The sequence below is a fragment of the Centrocercus urophasianus genome, unplaced genomic scaffold (assembly GCF_019232065.1).
Source record: "Centrocercus urophasianus isolate 14NV4802_14NV808 unplaced genomic scaffold, USGS_Curo_1.0 seq_15, whole genome shotgun sequence".
NCBI lineage: Eukaryota > Metazoa > Chordata > Aves > Galliformes > Phasianidae > Centrocercus > Centrocercus urophasianus.
The window spans coordinates 25,531,901-25,551,388 of record NW_024884697.1 but is presented as its reverse complement, the minus strand read 5'-3'; the positions used below and the strand labels follow the sequence as shown (position 1 = coordinate 25,551,388).

At 35.8% G+C, this 19,488-nt stretch overlaps 1 protein-coding gene across 2 annotated transcripts in view; it reads right to left on the bottom strand.

The window, feature by feature from the left end:
- Positions 1–19,488, bottom strand: part of DOCK4 (dedicator of cytokinesis 4) — a 238,741-nt gene that overhangs the window by 30,198 nt on the left and 189,055 nt on the right. For both annotated transcript variants that reach the window (XM_042815926.1, XM_042815927.1), the window contains exons 28-35: positions 17,126–17,201; positions 16,248–16,348; positions 15,578–15,636; positions 12,836–12,984; positions 11,201–11,286; positions 5,701–5,796; positions 4,147–4,207; positions 1,880–1,973 (exon numbers count right to left, since the gene is read on the bottom strand). In XM_042815926.1, the coding sequence (XP_042671860.1) occupies positions 1,880–1,973; positions 4,147–4,207; positions 5,701–5,796; positions 11,201–11,286; positions 12,836–12,984; positions 15,578–15,636; positions 16,248–16,348; positions 17,126–17,201 (722 nt within the window). The remainder of the gene's footprint in view (positions 1–1,879; positions 1,974–4,146; positions 4,208–5,700; positions 5,797–11,200; positions 11,287–12,835; positions 12,985–15,577; positions 15,637–16,247; positions 16,349–17,125; positions 17,202–19,488) is intronic.

Here is a 19,488-nt window from a genome sequence, read left to right as displayed (position 1 = left end):
AGGTAGGTGAACTTGCCCTAGTCAGTTGTATCCTACTTCTGACTCTTCTGTGTACATCCCTCTAAGTCAGATGATGTTTGCCAGGCTATACAGGGTTTTTTTTTTCTAATAGTGTTCCTCTTATTTATCTAGCCTAATAACATGTGTATGAAAAGCCATCACTGCAGAAGATGTTTGTGGGAAAGTGTGCTTTGAACCCAAGTGTCATAAAATGCTAAGTATGATATAAAGCAATGCTGCATTACAACATGTATGTGGAAGGGAGACCACTTGAAGTTGCACAGTCTGTCTTAATTTTGACATCACACAGCTTTCAGGCTGCTTGGCTAGTAATGTCATTTTCCAAGTTTCAAGCTACAATTTTGTAGTAAAAACATGCAGCATGTTTACATAACAAGAAAATATCCATGAAGTTGGTAACAATCGTTCAAAATGGAAAGAAAGGAAAACAGCAGAGCATAAATAGATGTCACGATAGCTTACTGTGACCCTGCCTTTCTCACTTGACATCAAGTTCTTAGCCAGGATTTTTTATTTTCTAAAAAAAGGACTTTTTTATTCACAGAGAATTAAGACGCATTAGAAACTGTTCTGTAAATAGACTTCTTTTTCTTTTTCAGTCAATTCACAAAGGATCTGTATGTTGCCACTGATTGATAAGCAACGCAATGGACTACATAAGTCTATTTTCAAGTGGAAAGACTGCTTCTAACCATGGGTTGAGCCAATTCTTCTTTAAGTCTCTCACAGCAAAAAATCTTGGAGTCATGGAATCTACCACGGAAAAGAATGCAGACACTAATAATAGATACACAGGAAATATAACAAAGTCCTGCGGAAAAACTGTAAACAAAATACCATTAATACTAGAATTATAATTAGAATTTAGAATTAGGATGACAAAAAAAAATGAAAAGGTTGATATCATTGCCGAAAGTAAATTGGATGCATATTTGCAGTCGACTTCTAAAGGGAACACATAATTGCTTAAAGAGTTGCTAGCATCTGTTATGTAAGATCAGGAAATTAATAATTTGGCAAAAAAGCCAGCTGGGCCAAAGATAGTAGTGCTTGATAATCAAAACTCTCTTGTGATTCACTACTGCCAGGTCACATGTGGAAATGAAAGTCCTCTCCTTAATGTACCCAGAATTTAGTTTAGACTTTAAAGCCATGAAAAGCAAATGTAAAAATTCCAAGCTAAGGACCTTGCCTATGGATCCTAGAAAATTCACTACCAGTATGTACCCATAGCCTGTTTACTAGTGCCCACTAGCCAAAAAGCTACTTTTAAGAATGCAAACAATCTGCAGAGATTCTGAAGACATGAAGTTGCTGTTGTAATCACTGGGAAATGGACAGAGGTATTGCAAGGTCACTTGAGTATTTTGGCACCCAAAGGCTGTTTCATTTAAAGAGATACTGATTTTATTCGTTTCAGCAATTCTTCATAACAGTCACTCAGATGAAGTGCCCCTTTTATTGTACAATTAATATGTGCTTATCTTCTTATTTTTCCATTTAAATGATAATTGTCAGCACCGGTGGTAAATTCACATTGAAAAATACTGGACAATAGTACTGCAAATGTGATATGCAAAGATTCACACTACCAAACTGATTCACATAAACCTCATCTTTACTCCTCTTGGCTGAAGAACAACTCTGGCATATATTGCTAGTGTGCATCAATAGTCATTGTTTCAACAAACAGAAAGTAGCAGAGTTGTAGGGCTGAAAGGAAGACCCACAACTCTTAGAGAGACTAATTGAGCAAGAAAACTCAGTCTGAGTTTGCATATTGTGCACTGCACATAACTTTGAAGGTCTGCAAATCACATCTAGTCCTAGGTACTTTTTCTGGTTTGCATTTCGTTACCTGTAAAGTTTTGTGCTTTCAGATGTAGGTCATAGAGCTTATGAATATAGCGAATATACATCTCTTCTTTGTTCAGTTCAGTCTTGTAAAAATTCTGTAATAAAATTGAATTTCATAATGAAATGTAGTAGATATTAAATATATCTATCACATACAAAAGATATTCAATATAATGTTTAGTTCCATTATATATTTGGTAGACCAGTCAATATGTTGGGGGGTTGGAACTACATGATCCTTGAGGTCCCTTCCAACCCAGGTGATTCTGTGATTCTGTGATTCTGTGATATGTTCTTTTAAATTTTATTTTTATTTTTTATTTTTTAAATAAAGAAAAAATGTGACAGAACTGAAATCTGATGTTTCTTTCCTTATAAATACTAACCCAGCCCAAAAATACACCCATCTACACTTACTTAGAATATTTAACATCTTGCTGAAAGCTCCTTGTTGGTTTTAAAATGCTGACAGTGCTCTAACTTTTGTAGTATTTTAACAAAATATCTACTGCCTAATATGTCTGCTCTTCATTTTGTCACAGTGAAATAGCAGAAGGACGTTAGAACATTGCAAAGAACTGTCTGGTACCCTAAGTAGCATAATGCCAAATTAAAACTTGCTTTTTTCAGCCCTGACTTATGCTGGGAACTGATTACATAAATACTGAATGCACAATTGCAATACTTGTACTGATACTTGTACCTCTGCGTATTTCATGATGTAGCATAACTCTAGTTAGTTTGATAACTTTGTTAACTTGTTCAATTCTACTTCCCAGAAGAACAGCATGTACTTCCATGGCAAAACATAAACATTCTCTTTTCAAGCCAATCAATCCTCTCACCTTTGGAAATCAGAATACTTCTGAAGTGTTAATGAAAAATGAAGTATTGCTTCTTTCTCTATATTTAAAATAATTTCAGGATTATATATTCCTTTAATCATTTGCATGGACAAAACAAATGCTGAGGTGACAAACAGTTCATTGATCATATGGACAACTAAATGTCTTAAATTGTGTGTGCTATTTTCATAATCAAACTTTACTTTCCAAAATTTGGTATTGGTTGTTTCTCAAGTGGGCAAACAGTAACAAAATGTGTCTGAAAATTATTAGGGTAGAAAATCTTCATTAACCTGTACAAGTTATAGAAAATCCTATTAAAAAGTATAATGGTGTTTTGGGGAATGGGGGGAGTGGGTTTAAATGCTTGAATTTTGTTTTTGTTAAAATCTTGAATGATTTACTAATAAGAATTTTAAAAGTCCTTACTGGTAGAATGAAAATAATCCAGGTACTTTACAGAGTTCAAATCATGCCAGAGGTTCTGATAGGAAGCCAGCTGCTCTACGGCTGTGTAGTAAACATTTTCCATATTAGGAGAGTACCATTTCCCTGCTGAAGAAATCCTTTATTCTCTCATGTATAACTGCTATTTAGAAGTGCTACCAAATTGCTTTGCTGACGTCAAAAATGCAGAATTATGAGTCAACTTATTCTGTTTTTTTTCCATGGCTAAAAATATAGCTTTCCAAAACAAACATCATGAAAATGGAAAATTTCCAAGGTTAACAGAAATCAACAAACTTGTCAGTAGAAATTGGCCTAGAACAAAAATGCATCTCATAAAAAAAATGAAATATTTTTCATAATACAGATTGACATTGATGGTTGGTTACATGACAGGAAGAAGTTTCGAGAAGCATTCTGGGCTGAACCAGCTATTAGAAAGACAGGAAACTGGAGAAATGTCAGTTTCATTGGGTTCTGGGGAAATGGAAAGGTTTGTTTCTGTCTGAGAACTCGGAGACCAATTACATTTAGAAAATACTTCGACAAAATTTACCTAGGAAGAAGGGAAAAAAACCCGAATGAAGCAGTATTAGAGATCTCTCAGAATCCAACTATACAAAAGAAACTACTGTATCAAAGGAAACTACTGTATCAATTTCATCCTGAAAAAATGATCAGCAATACTAATCACAGAATAGCTTGGGTTGGAGGGGACCTTAAAGATCATTTCATTCCAGCCCTCCTGCCATAGGCAGGGTTGCCCATCACAGGATCAGGCTACTCAGGGCCCCATCCAACCAGGGGATGCCTCCAGGGATGGAGCATCCACAGCTTTGCCTGTGGCAATGCTTCACCACCATTCTGTCAACTAAAACTGCATCAAGAAACAGGCTATTTCCCATTCAAATATATGGCTGTATAATTGAAAGTGCTTAACTTAATAAAAAAGGGCAAGAAAAATTATTATACAAACCAAAAGGCTAACAGTGCAGCCAATTTTTTTGCCATCCACTTCTCCCATTTTCATGCAATCCCTAAAACAAAAGGAAGAAAGTTTAGCCTTTTCACCACACAAAGCACACCTGTAATTCACTTCCTACATGAATCCTGGAGATTCATTTGGTTTCCTCACACCTTGATCTCAAACTGTGGCAGCAGAAGCCAGCAAGGCAGTTCTGCTCCCCTATGGCTCTCAGGCACTCATTCTCAGTCCTGCACTGCTGCCTACAGAATTCTCAGAAAGTGAAACATGTTAGGCAGCATGTTTTGATGGGTTACATTTAGCCATCTCAGTCAGACCACCACAGTCCCGCACAAACATTTATGTTGGCACAAGGAACACTGTGACAGGAGTGAGGGGATGAATCTATTTTCTTCACAGACAGTGTAAACCTAAAGTGTTTCCTCTGTGAAAAAGCAGAATGATACTGACCTCCTCTTTAGAATGCTCATTTTCAATTCCTCGTAGCACTCTATAACCAGTATCATTCATTATTTGGTGAGGGAACACACCTGATTCCCAGCCAAAATTTAAAGTGGAACCATGAAGATTTTGATTAGTCAACAAAGATTAGTGCCAGTACAACCATACTGGGGTAAAAAAGTAACAAACAGGCACAACTGTGCAGTCACTAAAATAAATTTTACATAACTTTAAAACATTCTTGCACATGAACTAAACAATTGTATTTCTCTTACAACCACTTGCATAAACAGTTGTTCTGAAAGTTGCTGGATTCACAGCCCTGGAGGTTGTAATCCAACTAATGCCTGAGGAGGAACAGCACTCATTTATTCCTCCCTGGGGAGGAAAAACACTTCTAGATGTTAAGAGTTTGTTGTTGTTGTTGTTGTTTTTTCTATTGACGAAACAGCTTTATTTTCTTTATTCTCAAACTGTTATTGAAGATAGCAGAAATCAGGTCTCACCATATCTCCCCTGCAGAATTGGATAAAAACCAAACCCTTAGGCTCTAGAAGGTACTGCAACTTGCCAATGAAGAGGACTAAGCTGTAGTCTTAAGTTTCTTCACGGACTTCACAAAGGACTGAGAAAATCACTTGCAGTCTCCCACCCACAAAGAGCAGGATACGTCTCTTTTCTCCCTTTCATTTTTTGGTGTGGTAAAGTCAGATGCAAGCTTCTCACTGAGAGATCATGTTTCTGTATACATACTTAGTGTGCCAGCTGACACTACTACTAGGCGTGATTGACACAGTGATAAGAATTTACATATTCTGTACGACAGCTGTCAGGTGGTTAACATTGAACTTAGTGACTTCAGACAGACTTGAATCACTAACCTACTGCTGAAAGTTCCTATATTCCAGATAAGAAATTGATGCTGGATTTTCATATCATGTGAAGGATTCTCAGTTTTCAGACATGTGTAATTTGTGAGTTGACTAAGTAGCTGCTGTCAGAGATCCTAAGTTGATATGTCCATGTATAGTCACTATTTGTACAAGATCCCAGTGCTTGTCTCCAAACATTTTTAATATGACAACCTTACTGAAAGATAATCACCTGTAGTCCAGTAACCTTTCCATGAGGCGAGTCACTGTAGCAATTAATGAAACACCACTTTCCCTCCATGTTTCCCGCTCAATTTTCTTCAGCAGACTGAAAAAAAACAAGAAGCCAGAACAATTTTATTATTTTACTGTCACTATGACAACCACTCTGCTTTTAGCAGTACCTGAATACCTTAGCAACAACTTTGATACTTTGGTTCAGTTTGTTTTTTCTTTCACAAACACCCTCCCAAGAAGCACAATTTGCAAACAGTGTCTTACCTAGGATAAGGACCAAAAAGTGGAATTCTAGTCCAGGAAGCATTGACAAAACAAATGATTTTTAAATTAGCTGCATCAGGTTAAAATATATCAAATACTGAATTTTCAGAAATATATTAATATTCTGCCAAAGATTGAACAAAGCTTTCACATAAAGTTCATATATTAACTCATGCCAATACTTCACAAAACAGAAATTCTCTAGATGTATTTAGAAAAGAACATGTACCTGCTTAGTAAACCTTTTTAGTAGAACCTCAACTTTTTAAACAAAGATTTTTCCTCCTCACTTCTCTAATATTTTGGCATACATTAAATTTAAGAATGAGAAAAGTATTTTAAAAAGATGATTCCCCATCACACTTAGTATTTCCTTCTGAGAACAAATCATTATTACACATAAAATTCAAATTAGCTTAAATTGCTGTAAGATTCTTAATTAAAACCCATGTTGAGCTGAATTCTTGTATGAACATGAATACGAATTACAGATTGAAGCAAAAAGAAATGTTACTGTAAATGAAGCTGTTAGTAAAATTATACTTAATATATCTGCTAAATATCTCTGATTTTCTCTAAGTTTATCAAATATTAATCATTTGTGCATGGATTTTCAACATTTCTTCTCTGTTTAGGGATGAACAAGGAAATATTTATCCACACAGTTGTTAATTCTCTGCTTTGGCACAGTACCTCAGAAGGCTAACACGTCAATGGAGATATTCTGGTAGTCTCCCTGAAAATGCACTCAGGTACGGTTTCCATTGAAGCCTCTGAAAAACTGCTACATCTGTATACTCAGGGCTCTTTAGCGAGCTGCTAATAGCATTTCCAAACCTCCTGTCTGCAGTGGGCAAGCTGTCAGCTCCACTGACCTTCATCCATACTGAACATGTTCAGTCCCATAAAACTCCTACATCCAAATTTCATTGAACACACAGCAGCGCCCAATAACTCCCACATGCCAACTGCAGCAACTATGCTCTCTACTTCTGTTCAGTTCCTGTATACAGAAGGATGTCACCGATGCAATTCTGCAAGCTGTTTTGACCTAAAAGCTGTGCTGTGCTGGAGGAAACACTCACCTCCATTCTGCATCCTGATATCAATCTTAGTTTCACCACTTCTTTTTAGGGGGCAATGAGACATCTTGCCCTCACATTCAAAGACTACCTGTCATTGCTAGGAGAGAGATGATAAAGCTGTCCCTATAAAGAGATGCTGGAGCACTATGGCATCTCTGCTTTCCATAGACTAACTTAATTTGCCTTTAAACCCCTGATGTTTCCTTTCAGTACAAGTTTTTGTGTCTAACAAAAGTACAGCCTGTTACATTAATAAGCACTGATTACTGCACTGACTTTTCCTTTCTATTGCTTTTCAACTCTATATTAAAAAGGAACATTTCAACCTAAATTCACCAAAATAATTACAGTTCCTGTGAAAATTCAGTAGATGTCTGAGCTCTCTTTTAAAACAGATGAGTTCAGTCTACACTTGAGTTACGTATGTTCATTATAAATGTATTGGCATATTTGTTATAAATACACAATTTCTACAAATGGGTGGTGAAGACCCATCGAAACACTTATTCACACTGACACGAACATTGTAAGTGGACAATTTTGTATCTTGCCTTCTGATGCATGCCTCCCACTCTCCACCATACACCTTTCAACACAGTGCACAGAAAAAAAAACATTCAGAACAAAAGAGCTACCCAAATAAATTTCTTGGCTTCCTCATGGCAATATCCAAAAAGAATGTGACATAAGTGACTCGCTCAAGTTAAGCATTCTTTCCTACTAACACCTTGTGTTTGAAAATAGACACACACTTTTCTAACATCTCTCTTCTATTTGACCCTCTTGCTGAATCTATTTGCTTTCTAAATGCAACCTCTTCTTTGAGTGTAGACATAAACACAGGCAAAATTCTTCCTTTGCCTGTGTTGTGCCTACCTCTATCATACAATTCCTCCACACAAAGTATAGCCAAGATGCTAAATTATACAAGGGAAAAAATGTAAATGCTATATCTGGGCTCAACTGAAAATTGGTTTGGTTTTTTTTTGTTTGTTTGTTTGTTTGTTTTTAATCTAGTGTTCTTGAGAATAAGGGTGTGGGGTGCAGACCCAGAGGATCAGAGCTCTCTGGGGAAGAATGCCAAGCTCTGAACCATGTTTAGACTATTTAAGCCATGTGGTAAGTCTCAATATAAGTAGGTTTTATATGTCTTAGCTACAGGGCTATTTAGGCCACTGACTTTAAGACACTTAATTCTAAAATTACATTTAGTCACCAAGATCTCCATCTCGGAGTACAATTTTCTCCAGATACCTCAATTTAGTCAGAGATCCTCGTTTACACAGACAAGTCAAAGTCAAACTTCGCTGCAATTCAGAAATGGGAGTGGAGCTTCCCAAACCACAGAATGTTCAAGGTGGACTAAAAGACTCAGTCCAGAGTCTAATGGAACAGGCAAGGCTGAATTCAGTTACACAGTCAGAGGAAGAAATGGAGAAGACTGAAGACAGCATGGGAGAGAAAGCAGTTAACACTTTTTACACAATAGCTTTATGTCTAGTGAAATCACCCAAGATCTAACAGAGATAGGTATTAAGTACCAGATTAGCTGGAATCCCAGTTGCAATTACTTCACAGAGAAGCTCAACCACCGATGGAGCCTGTCATCCCAGGCTTTGTGCTTCAATAATGCAGCCACCTACCCTCCATATCTGAAATAGCTTGTGTAAGGCCAAACTGAAATATAGTTATTGATGTGATAAAGTCCTCTAAGATCATCTAGTCCAACCATGCTGGAAGAGCAGGAACAAGAGGCAAAGAGACATTATTTTATATCTGAGTTGTTCTCCTCAGTGTAGCGATGCCCTCCACTGCATCATGAGCTAATCACTGTGTGGTCATGTTCAAGTCACTAGAAAGTCATAAACAGCAGCCATCTTCCTCCCACTTTCACTGTGTGTTTTCATTTGATAATTCCAACATAAGCAGTGAATTGTAAGCATGCAGCATTTTAGAGATGTCCAGAGATGCTTATAATTTGTCTCTGAAAACAGATGACATTCAAAGGAAAGATGGGGGGGTGAGGGGGGAAGTTAACGTGGGAGTTGAGAGATTTAAATTCATTTTCTGATTCAGACAAAATAAACAAAAAGCATGACAACAACAGAATGTGTCACACCCACTGTAGTTACTACAGTGTATCCAAAGCAGGTGTGTGCATCTTCTTGGCTCCCAACTGTACCTATCAAACCAACCATCTTCAGACTGATCAAGTAACACTGCAGCACTTGTTTTTCTTAAAGACTCTGTAATCACTGCGGGTCTTAGACCTAAAATATTGTTTCACATCTTCTGTGTGCATACCACAGCCCTGTCACTTAAGACTAAACAAGTCTGTTCTCATGCACTGTGTGAAGACAGTCTAATATTGCTGAGATTAAATTACCCATGGAAGGAAAGGAAAAAAAAAGGAGAAATCTTGCAGTAACTGACTCCACACAGCCAGCTCCCTAAACTTTCTGGTTTTAATCATTTTCCTTCACCTACCCTGAAACACTGTCATCCTCCATTTTAGATTATTGCCCTCTCCAAGCTCTCCTGTTGAGAGGTGTTAATGTATGGCTCTAATCTAACTCCAATAGAAAACTAATGATAAATAAGTATTTCCAGTTTTCTTGAGCTGGAAATAAATTTGAGCAGATACTTTGAAATTTGCCAAGAAGTCTAGTTATAATTCAGTTGAACCAGAACAGAAACAAATATACTGATGCTGTGAGACATTCTGCAATTTAGATTACTGCATCTTTAGCATTTAGACTTAAAAAAAAAAAAAAAAAAAGCTCTCCCAGTTTTTCACCATATCTTGTTTAACTTCCCTCAGTTTAAATGTAATTCTAAAATTTAAAAGAAATTAAGAACTGTATTTTATACTAATATGAATTCTTACAGTTAAGAGTTATTTCAGATACCCTAATGTATTTTGCAAGAGGATGTATTTAGACTTAATTCTACAACCAGATTCTCCCTTAATGACTTATTTTAAAGTGGGAATACTGTCAATACATACTGAAACATTCTTACCTGTTTTATCTTTATACCTGTTTTATCTTTTATCTTTATTCAGACTATGAAAGATCAATGAATAATTAAAAGAAAGGTTTGCTTTACCACATTGTGCTGTTGTTTATCATCATTCATCCAGTCTCTCTACCCACTTTTGCTTTTGAAATGATATTTAGAAATTTTATATTTTTTCAACTCATCAGCATTGCAGATTATTACATTTGCAATTCACAATCATTATATGCATTAGACTAACAACAAACCTGGGTTTAGTATTCACAGATCTGAATGTTGTATTTTAAGCAATGACAACAGAGGTAAAAAATAATATTCAATGAAGAAGGAATGGTTAAGAAGCCACATAAACAAAAATATTGTGTGCTGAACAGCATTAAAGAATGCACAGTTTGGAATCTTGAAGAGGAATAATACATGCCCTATTATAACACACCAGAAATGAGTGAAATCTTCCACTTAGGGGGAATAGAGTTCTAAGAAACAGCAAAGAAGACAGAGTTCAGTTAGTTATTTTTCACTCTGTGACAATCATTTATTTCTATCAATGGGATAACTTATGGGGAACCTTAGGAACTTCAGCACTATAGCTTTAGCTATTGGATTTCAGGCACATTGTTTATTAAAATATATTAAATGTTTAACAAGAAGTTGTGGAAGAAAATAAAATATAATACTATTAAAATAAATAAAATTCTATACATCAATCAAGAAATCAGCAAGTGAAATTACACAGATAAGTACAATAAAAATTGTACTGGCAATAAAAAACATATTAATAAAACACCATTTTGTTGAATTCTCATGCCTAGTTTTCAAAATGTCCCATTTGTGCACTACCTGTACTCTATGCAATTACAAAACATTTCTTGCTTTTCGGAATTTAAAACTAGAAGTCAGAGAATGTTCTGTGATATAACAGATTTAGCCTTTCCCAATTATAGCTTTACACAAGAAGTACAGCCAGACTTTACAGATGACATACACCACTATAAAATGTTTTTATTCCTCATATTTTCAGCAAAAAAATTCACAACTGTTCTAAGCATTACTTTCCTACACTGATATTAGCATCTAATACAGCTAATGGAACTGAATGAACCACTGTAAAATAAACACATTACTCACATACTGTTGAAGAGCTCTCGGTACGTTTCGTCACCTTTACCTTCAGACATTAGGCTGTCCAGTTTGTCAATCAATTTTGCTTCCACCTGCAACATATAAGTGTGGTGTAAACAGCTTCTCTTCTCTTTAATGATGATTTTAATAGTAGACTTTTTTTTTTTAATGTATGGGACTTTGCTAAATGTATATTTTAGAATTGCTGGTCAATCATGTAAATCTGATAAGTCACTTCATGTCTTTGAAGCTGTTATTCCCAAGATTTGTGGGTTTTTCTCTTTTTTTTGGTGGTTTTTTTTTTTTTTTTTTTTTTCCTGGAGGGAGGGAGCTAATTTAAATTGAGCAATGTGACTTTAAAACTACAGGCTGAGTAGCATTTGCTGCTGCTAAGGCAGCTATCTATTTATGGAGTCAGACAAAAAGCACACAGCCCAAATAAATTGCCTGAATTCTCACTGTGGGTTGTAAGCACAAGCCATGTTCTTAGAATTCAATAAAAATTTCATCATTTCTAACCTGTATCACACTCTCTACAGACTAATTTTTATAAATGCCTGCATAGTTCAGAACATTTGGAGGCTTAGACTTACTTTCACAATCTTTCTTACCTGCCAGTGTATTTGGCTAGAAATTCAGTTCGCTGGTTTTACATATTAGCTATCAAAGAAGCTTAAAGAGATTCTCAGGTGGCTAATTACTTCAACACATATTTTTAAATGTACTGATTATAAAAAATAGAGGAAGACATGAAGCTAAAATGCAGGCTAATATTTCAAATCTCATTTTTAGCTGTAATATATTAGCAACCACAAATCTAAGGGAGAAACCAAGCTGTTGCCAAGATATTTTATTTGATAATAAATCTATTACAACTTTCATTTAAACCCAAGCAGAAAACAAAGAGGTAGAACAAGTGGATTTTTTTATTCTCACTCCTTGAAAAAACTCTTCAATTGTTATCTTAATAAAAATCTTATCTACTGATAGTGAAAACTACCTACTTACATCACATGCATTCCTTCATTCTTAATAGTTTTGTGTTTCTGATACAGCTCTTACCCTAAGCATTACGATTGCTTGAGATTAATTCAAATACTTCTGCTTTCCTTCATTCGATGCAGCATGAAGGAGGGCACTGAGAAATAGTTTGAGGCAGTCTGAAAGAAGTGAGTGGGAGCTGTAGGAGCAGATGGCACACTTGGTCGTTCCTTCCTAGCCCGTTAGAAAGGTGTTCAAGCAGCAAGATTACTTGGATCCTTACAGAATAACATTCCTCAAAAAACATCTGATCTTTTTCCATACTAGCCCAAAAGGAAGCTACATGAATGTTATCTGCTACTGTAAATTAGAGACAAAAAACACTACATCAAAATCAGCCTTGTTGAAAAGAAGTGCCATTCTTCACTTTGGCAAGATATAGATTTTATCCTTCCTCTTATCTTATATCACTAACATGAAGGCAGAAGTGAATTCATTGCAGAATCTTACTAACCCTGCACACAATCAAAAGGGAAAAAATCCCAGTAATATCTCTTCAACAAATGTAACAACACTATGGCCATCCTCTCTAGACTCAACCACCAATTATTTGGACCAGCACTCTTAAATTCCAGTCCTCTTTTATAGACAGTTTCATACCTGCTTAAAGTTGCCACTTCGCCTTTGCTCCCAGTCCATCATGTCATGGAAAATGGGAATCATTACATTCCTCAGGTCTGGTTGAGGGATCAAAGTCACTTCCAGGAAGGGGCCAATCAATGCTGGAATAAAGTGAAGCTTGTGTTCCCCTAAAATGAAAGTGAACATGAACTTGAATCATGTGAATTATGAGCTAGCAAACAATGCAAACATTATCTAAAAAGTAAAAAACAGAAGTCCGAATGTCTTTAGATTTTTACCTAGTGTTCATCAAAGCATGGGCTATTTCTTAAATGCAAAAAGTGAAGGGAAAAGCTGCAGGCAACAGAAGAATGCAAGGCTAGCCAGATTTTATTATGCAATACTGAGGTAAAATGTGATAGCGGGTTACTGTTATCCCAAGTCAGACTTCCAGGAGGAGAACAAAGACGAAGAACTCTGGGCATTTCACTTTTATCCCAGGAACAGTTCGGTTTCTGTGCTCTGCATTTCTGTGTTTATAAAATGGTTAACTATTTGATATTACCTGTTCATCAAATAGACATAAGTACTTCAATTTTGCCTATTCTTAGTTAGTGAGTAAAGAAATGGAAGTGTGTGTTGTGACTGCAGCCAAGGGAAAATGTGACTCAGCAGTTCCCAGAACAACTCCCTTAAAAATCGGCGTTAAAACACCTTCAATTTATTCAGCAGAGACTGCAAAAGTAAGTTCTTGTCAGGAAAACTAGGAATGGCATACACTAAAATATGAACGTTTAGTTTCAGTTCTCCAGGCTTATGACTTGATCTTCAGAATTGGAGAATTAGAAATTACAATACGTTAACAGTCCTAGATAGAAATTCATTTCCATAGCAGCCTATTTTGGGCTATACCAGTGGCCAGTCACACCAGTCTGACACTATTTAGTATTCTGCAAAGGAAAATTACACTCCTCTCTGTTGGACTAATCCTGGGATGCATATCCATATGAAATCAAGGTGACCACACAAAGACCAGGGCTTATGATGAATCTTACTGCCAAAAGAACTGTGTATGTTGACTACCGTAACAGCAATTATATGAAATATCCTGCCTGCATGATTTAATTAGACACATTATCAGATGAACTTCATGGTGTCCGCAACAGTCCTTGCCCCCTGCTGAAAGACATCACTACTCCCTCCTTCCAATATAGAAATCGGCAGGTTTCTGTTCGGTAGAAAACAATGTGAAGGAAATGATGCACACTGAGGTTTTATTCAAGCATGAGATCCAAGAGTGTGTTCCTGATATACCAATTTGTAAGTATCTATCATGTATTCAAATAAGCTAGAGTACAGATGCCTTGGAGTGAATAGTTAAGAGTAATTAAAAGTAAATATTTTAAATTAGAAAAACATGCTACATAACAAATGTTAATAATACAAATAAGCAAATATATCTCATTTTCAATACTTCTCTTCCTGGTACAGGCTGAGCAGAAAGTCTAGTTCTATTACAACTACTTATCTTGTCAGGGAAAAGATTTATGGAAATGAGATGATAGATCTCAGTAACCAACGACCTTCATATCTTTCACAAGCCCTTTAACGAATGAAATTAATGAATAATTGAAATATAAACATGACGAGCGTGGTATTCAAAGCTTCTAATTGGTTTTGATACTCTTCCCAAACACTTAATTGCATTTCCCTGAGGCTTACACTTTCAAGCAATTTTCACAGTTACTGCTTATAAATATAAAAATGCTTCTAAGTTTATATCTAAGAATATATTTTTCTCTTGTTGTCCAACGTGTCATTTATGTATCAGTTCCTGATTTGTTTATGCCTTTATGGTTTAGTGGAGCTAGGACTTTGGGGAAGATTTGATGCAAATCCAGCATCTCAAGAGAGTTTCAGAATTAAGAAATATGCATGTTCCTTAAACTGTTTGGCAACAGAACTAAAATTGTGAGCATAATTATACATCCAGGCATAAAAATTCTGCCCAAAATGAGCAGTATTTTCTCTTCTAATTTTCTTTGACAGGTTCCTTTTAGTTCTCTCTGAAGAAAAAGGGATATGTTCAATACTGTATCAGTGCTTACAATTGATTTAGCTACAAATGACTAGGGTTTTCTGACACTTGAAACAAGGTTTTATATAACCATAGAATCATAAAGGTTGGAAAAGACCTCTAAGATCATCTAGTCCAACTGTACACCTATCACCAATATTACCAATATATATCCCACTAAACCATGTCCGTTAGTACTACATCTACCCTTTCCTTAAACACCTCTAAAGATGATGATTCCATTACTTCTCTGGGCAACCTGTTCCAATGCCTAACCACTGTTTTGGAAAAGAAATTCTTCCTAATATCCAACCTGAACCTCCCCTGGTGCAACTTGCGGCTCTTCCCTCTTGCCCTATCACTTGCTATGCAGGAGGTCAATCCCCATTTCACCACACCCCCCCCTTCATTCTCTCCTGAGCCTCCTCTTCTCCAGACTGACAAATCCCAATTCCCTCAGCTGTTCCTCATAAGACTTGTGCTCCAGAACCTTCACCAGCTTCATTGCCCTTCTCTGAACATGCTACAGAGCCTTGATGCCTTTTTTGTTGTGAGGGACTGAAAACTGAACACAGCACTTGAGGAGCATTCACCTCAAAGTGAGCACAGTATGGGCAATCCCAACTCCTCTACTACTGGTAACTGAAGTAATAATATTTGCTTTTTATTTTTTCGGCTACTGAAAATGTCTTTTAACTCCTTACCTAAATTCTGCCACATGCTGAAGATTTCACATCCCATTGTTACCCGCATGTCACCATATCTAGAATACATTAAAAATAAAGCAAAACAGTGAAGATCATTTAAGAAAATCAAGTTCCTCTAGCGTTCTGTGACATAGTTAAATGAAATGTCTCATTTGTAGCTCATAAAGAAATACTTCAGAAGTGATGATTTCTTCCAAGTTCTTGCTCCTCACATTGTATCCAGCTAAAACTGTATTCCTAAAATCCAGTGCATTCACAATATTGTCAAAAGTACTTATTTCTTCTCAAGATTGTATATCAGCAATGCAACTATGAAGCAGTACCTATCTTTCGCAACAATATGCTGTAGCTCACTCAAAATAAATAGTTTTGCACTAACTTAAAGAAACAACTAGCAGAGATACCTGAATGACTCTGTATTAACTAACACATGAACTGGAAATTAGTGGTGGCACTGCTACAACATAGATATTTTGCTCCCATATCTGAATTAATTTAGGCACTTCCATGAACGCTGCTATCATCTCAATACAAAGGGCCAGAATTAAATATCATTCAGGAATTGTTATACGACTTCCTTGTAGGACTTTTCGCAACCTCCCCTATCTTACATTTTGAGAAGCGTTTGATCTATTACAGTTTTCTAGGCATTGAAAGCAATACTTACTTTTCTAAAACCTTTTTTTTCTTGGAAGGAGTGAACATCTCCAGTTGAAGACATAACTGGTTTATAAAAATTACAGCAAGAAAAAAGTAGGAATCCCATATCTACAAGAAGCAGATAGCATTTAGTTATTTTATTTTCTCAGTATTACCCTATGGTGACCACTCAAGTTGCAAATTTTCAAATGACATCACTTGAATAATAAATTACTCAAATTATTCTTGATTAAATTTCATTGCACAGAAGTATACTTTTCATCAGCACCAAAATACTCAGCAGAAATAAATCTATTTTACATATTTTACATCTCTGAAATGCAGAAGTTTCAGAGTGGCAGATTTTTATGATTATTTTTTTACATCTGTGAACCAGAAAACTTTACTTTCTAAGTTTGGACAACTTAAAATCTATCACATGGCAGAACTGTCATTTTCTGGCCTGTTCACCTTTACAGTTTTATTTCCCAGTCTCAACAGATAACAGCTGCAGGCCTCACTGGACAAAGCTAAAGCCAGGCCTTGTTTCTCATGCTGTAAATACAGAAATGTTTGTGAGCATGTTTTTTGAAACAATACTAAAACTTCATAAAAAAAAAAAAAAAAAAAAAAAAAAACCAACCTGTGTAAATAGTCTACTGCAGAGACTAAAATAACAAAATGAAAAATAAACAAATTAAAAAACAAAACAGAACAAAACACAGCACTCCCAATTTTTAGGCCAGTCTTGTATTTAAGAAAACATTTCATTTCTGAACATCTGGAGTTGCTGATATAGCAAAAGTTATAGGTGTTCAGATGCTGGACTATCTAATAACAACCAGGCCGCCGGACGATGCAGCAGCAGGTGCTATATCTATCTTTTGTTAGACATATTTACTCTACCTTGTAATCAAAGTTTTCATTTAAGAAGTTTTTACGAAGGGCATCTGAAAGGTACAAGACTGTAGTGATGATCACACTGGAACGAAAAGAATAAAAGAAAGTAGCTTTCATTAAGTGGAAATTCATAAGTAATACTCAGAACCAGAATTTTTTTCAATGAAAAAAGAGGTGTACCATGCAGAGTGACATTAAATACTGCATTTTAAAAATATACAAATGCCTGACTGCTAACAGCATTTGTTGAAAGAAAACCAGAACATCAAGAAAAGAAATGGGTGTTCTATACAGAACGGTGTAACTTATCAGAAAGACAAATCGTTAATTTTGTTATGCAAATAATGATGATATCACATTGACTGCCAATACATACAGTGATATAAACAGTTGGGCAATTTGCTTTGAACTTTCTTGGTCCTGAAAATACATACACAGAGATTCTCAGTATAAAATATCTAGTAATTATCACGTGTACAACAGTGACAGTACTACGGAGAAGTCTTTTTAAAGACCATAGGTAAATGCACAACTGCATGAATGAGGCCAGAAAGATCTCTTTTCTGACTATTGCAAATATTTGTACATTGATCATACATTGACATTTCTCTGATTTATACTGCCCTTAGATGAACATGGGCAACCAAAATCTTTTCCTGGTGGCTGTCTCCAGATGTCAATGACAATCTTTACAAGCAAGCAAACAAGATTTACCAAGATGCATGTTTAGGAATCCACAGAATTAGATCATCCTTAAGGATTACTTAGATATATTCAGTTTCAATAAGCAAACCTTTAAGCTGACCTGCTGCATTCATGACTATTGACTTGTTTGGTGAAATCAAAAATCCATATAAGCCAATCTTTTTCAAAGCAGTCAGCAGTGGATGCTTATGGGAGAGGAAAAAAATTAACACCGAACAATCTTGTCACTGTCTCACTCTTGTAGCTCACCACAGTCAACGGTTTAAAGACCTCTTGCAAAAAAAGATTACATCTGCAATATTTCATGTAATTGCTATCTGTTGAATGTTAATATTCAAAAATTCTTTTAATGTTTATCAACCTGTATCATGTTGCAATATTAAAATTTGTTTCCCTTTCCATCCTTCGTACTTCATTTCTCATTTTTTCAATGAATTTAAGACGAAATGTGTCTTACTAAATACAGTAACAACAATATATATATATATTTAAGGATATAATATTTTCAGCTTCACAACAGTGAGCAGTTATACATTAACCAACACATCTAGGAGATAAATCATATTTTTCTTCAGGCATTTTTGACAGATTTCAATTTTATAAACACAAAATGGCTATACATCACTTAGGTTATCGCTAGCTCAACTGTTCACTTCCATTTCTCAACTTCTAAAATGATTGTCATGCTCTACATTCTGATTTGATGTGTCTGAACACCTGCAAAAATTGAGCCTCAGACTGTAGACCATGGCTGGAGTCTCAGATTTCCTTAGGTCTACTTATATTGTTCAAAGGTAATCTCCATACATACTATTTTTTCAGCATGCACATTGTATCTTAGCTTTTCTATCCAAATAGCCTTCCATGCTTAGTGCTCATTTGTACAGTTTATCCCACTCTTACAGCAACAGGGAATTATACTGTGCATCACTTCCTGTTGCAGCATGGAAGACAAAGCGAAATGTTAGCAAAATGTTAACATAATCAAAGCTAAGAATGAATGCATGGTAACAAAAACAATCATCTCATTCTTGTTACCGTGCATGATTTAATTCACATCCCACGTGTTTCACAAAATGAAAATAGTTTGTGCATTTCAGGAAGATGTTCTGGTAAACAGGTCAGTACAATTTCAACCTACAGTGCAAAGTAATCTCTGAAAAATGGTATACGTGACAAAGTAACAAAATATCCCCAGAATCACAATCATATTGCCAAGTTTATAGTACATAGAAGTATTTCTATCCTTTCTTGCCACATTCACATGGCAGGTGAAACTAAGGAGTCTTAAATACTAACTTAAGAGTCTAAAATCTGCTTAAATTCATAAGAGAAATAATTAGAGTAGAAATTTTAACTGTAATTTTTAGGAGACTTTCTCAGAATTTTCCTGAGATATCAGAATAACTGCAGCGCATGTGTTTGTTGCTATAGGCAACATAGCTCCACTTTGCTTTGTTAACCAGAGATATCATATGGATTGGGTGATAAAATGTAGGCCTGTAGAGTGAGAGTGCACTTGTAGTAGATTAAACAAACAAAAACAGCACAGAACGATGATGGCAATATTCTGACCCACAAACTGAATTCACTCAAGCTACTAAAATCAGGAAGGACAGAAAATATTGCTATGCATTGCAAAGCATATGGATCCTCTCCCCCCC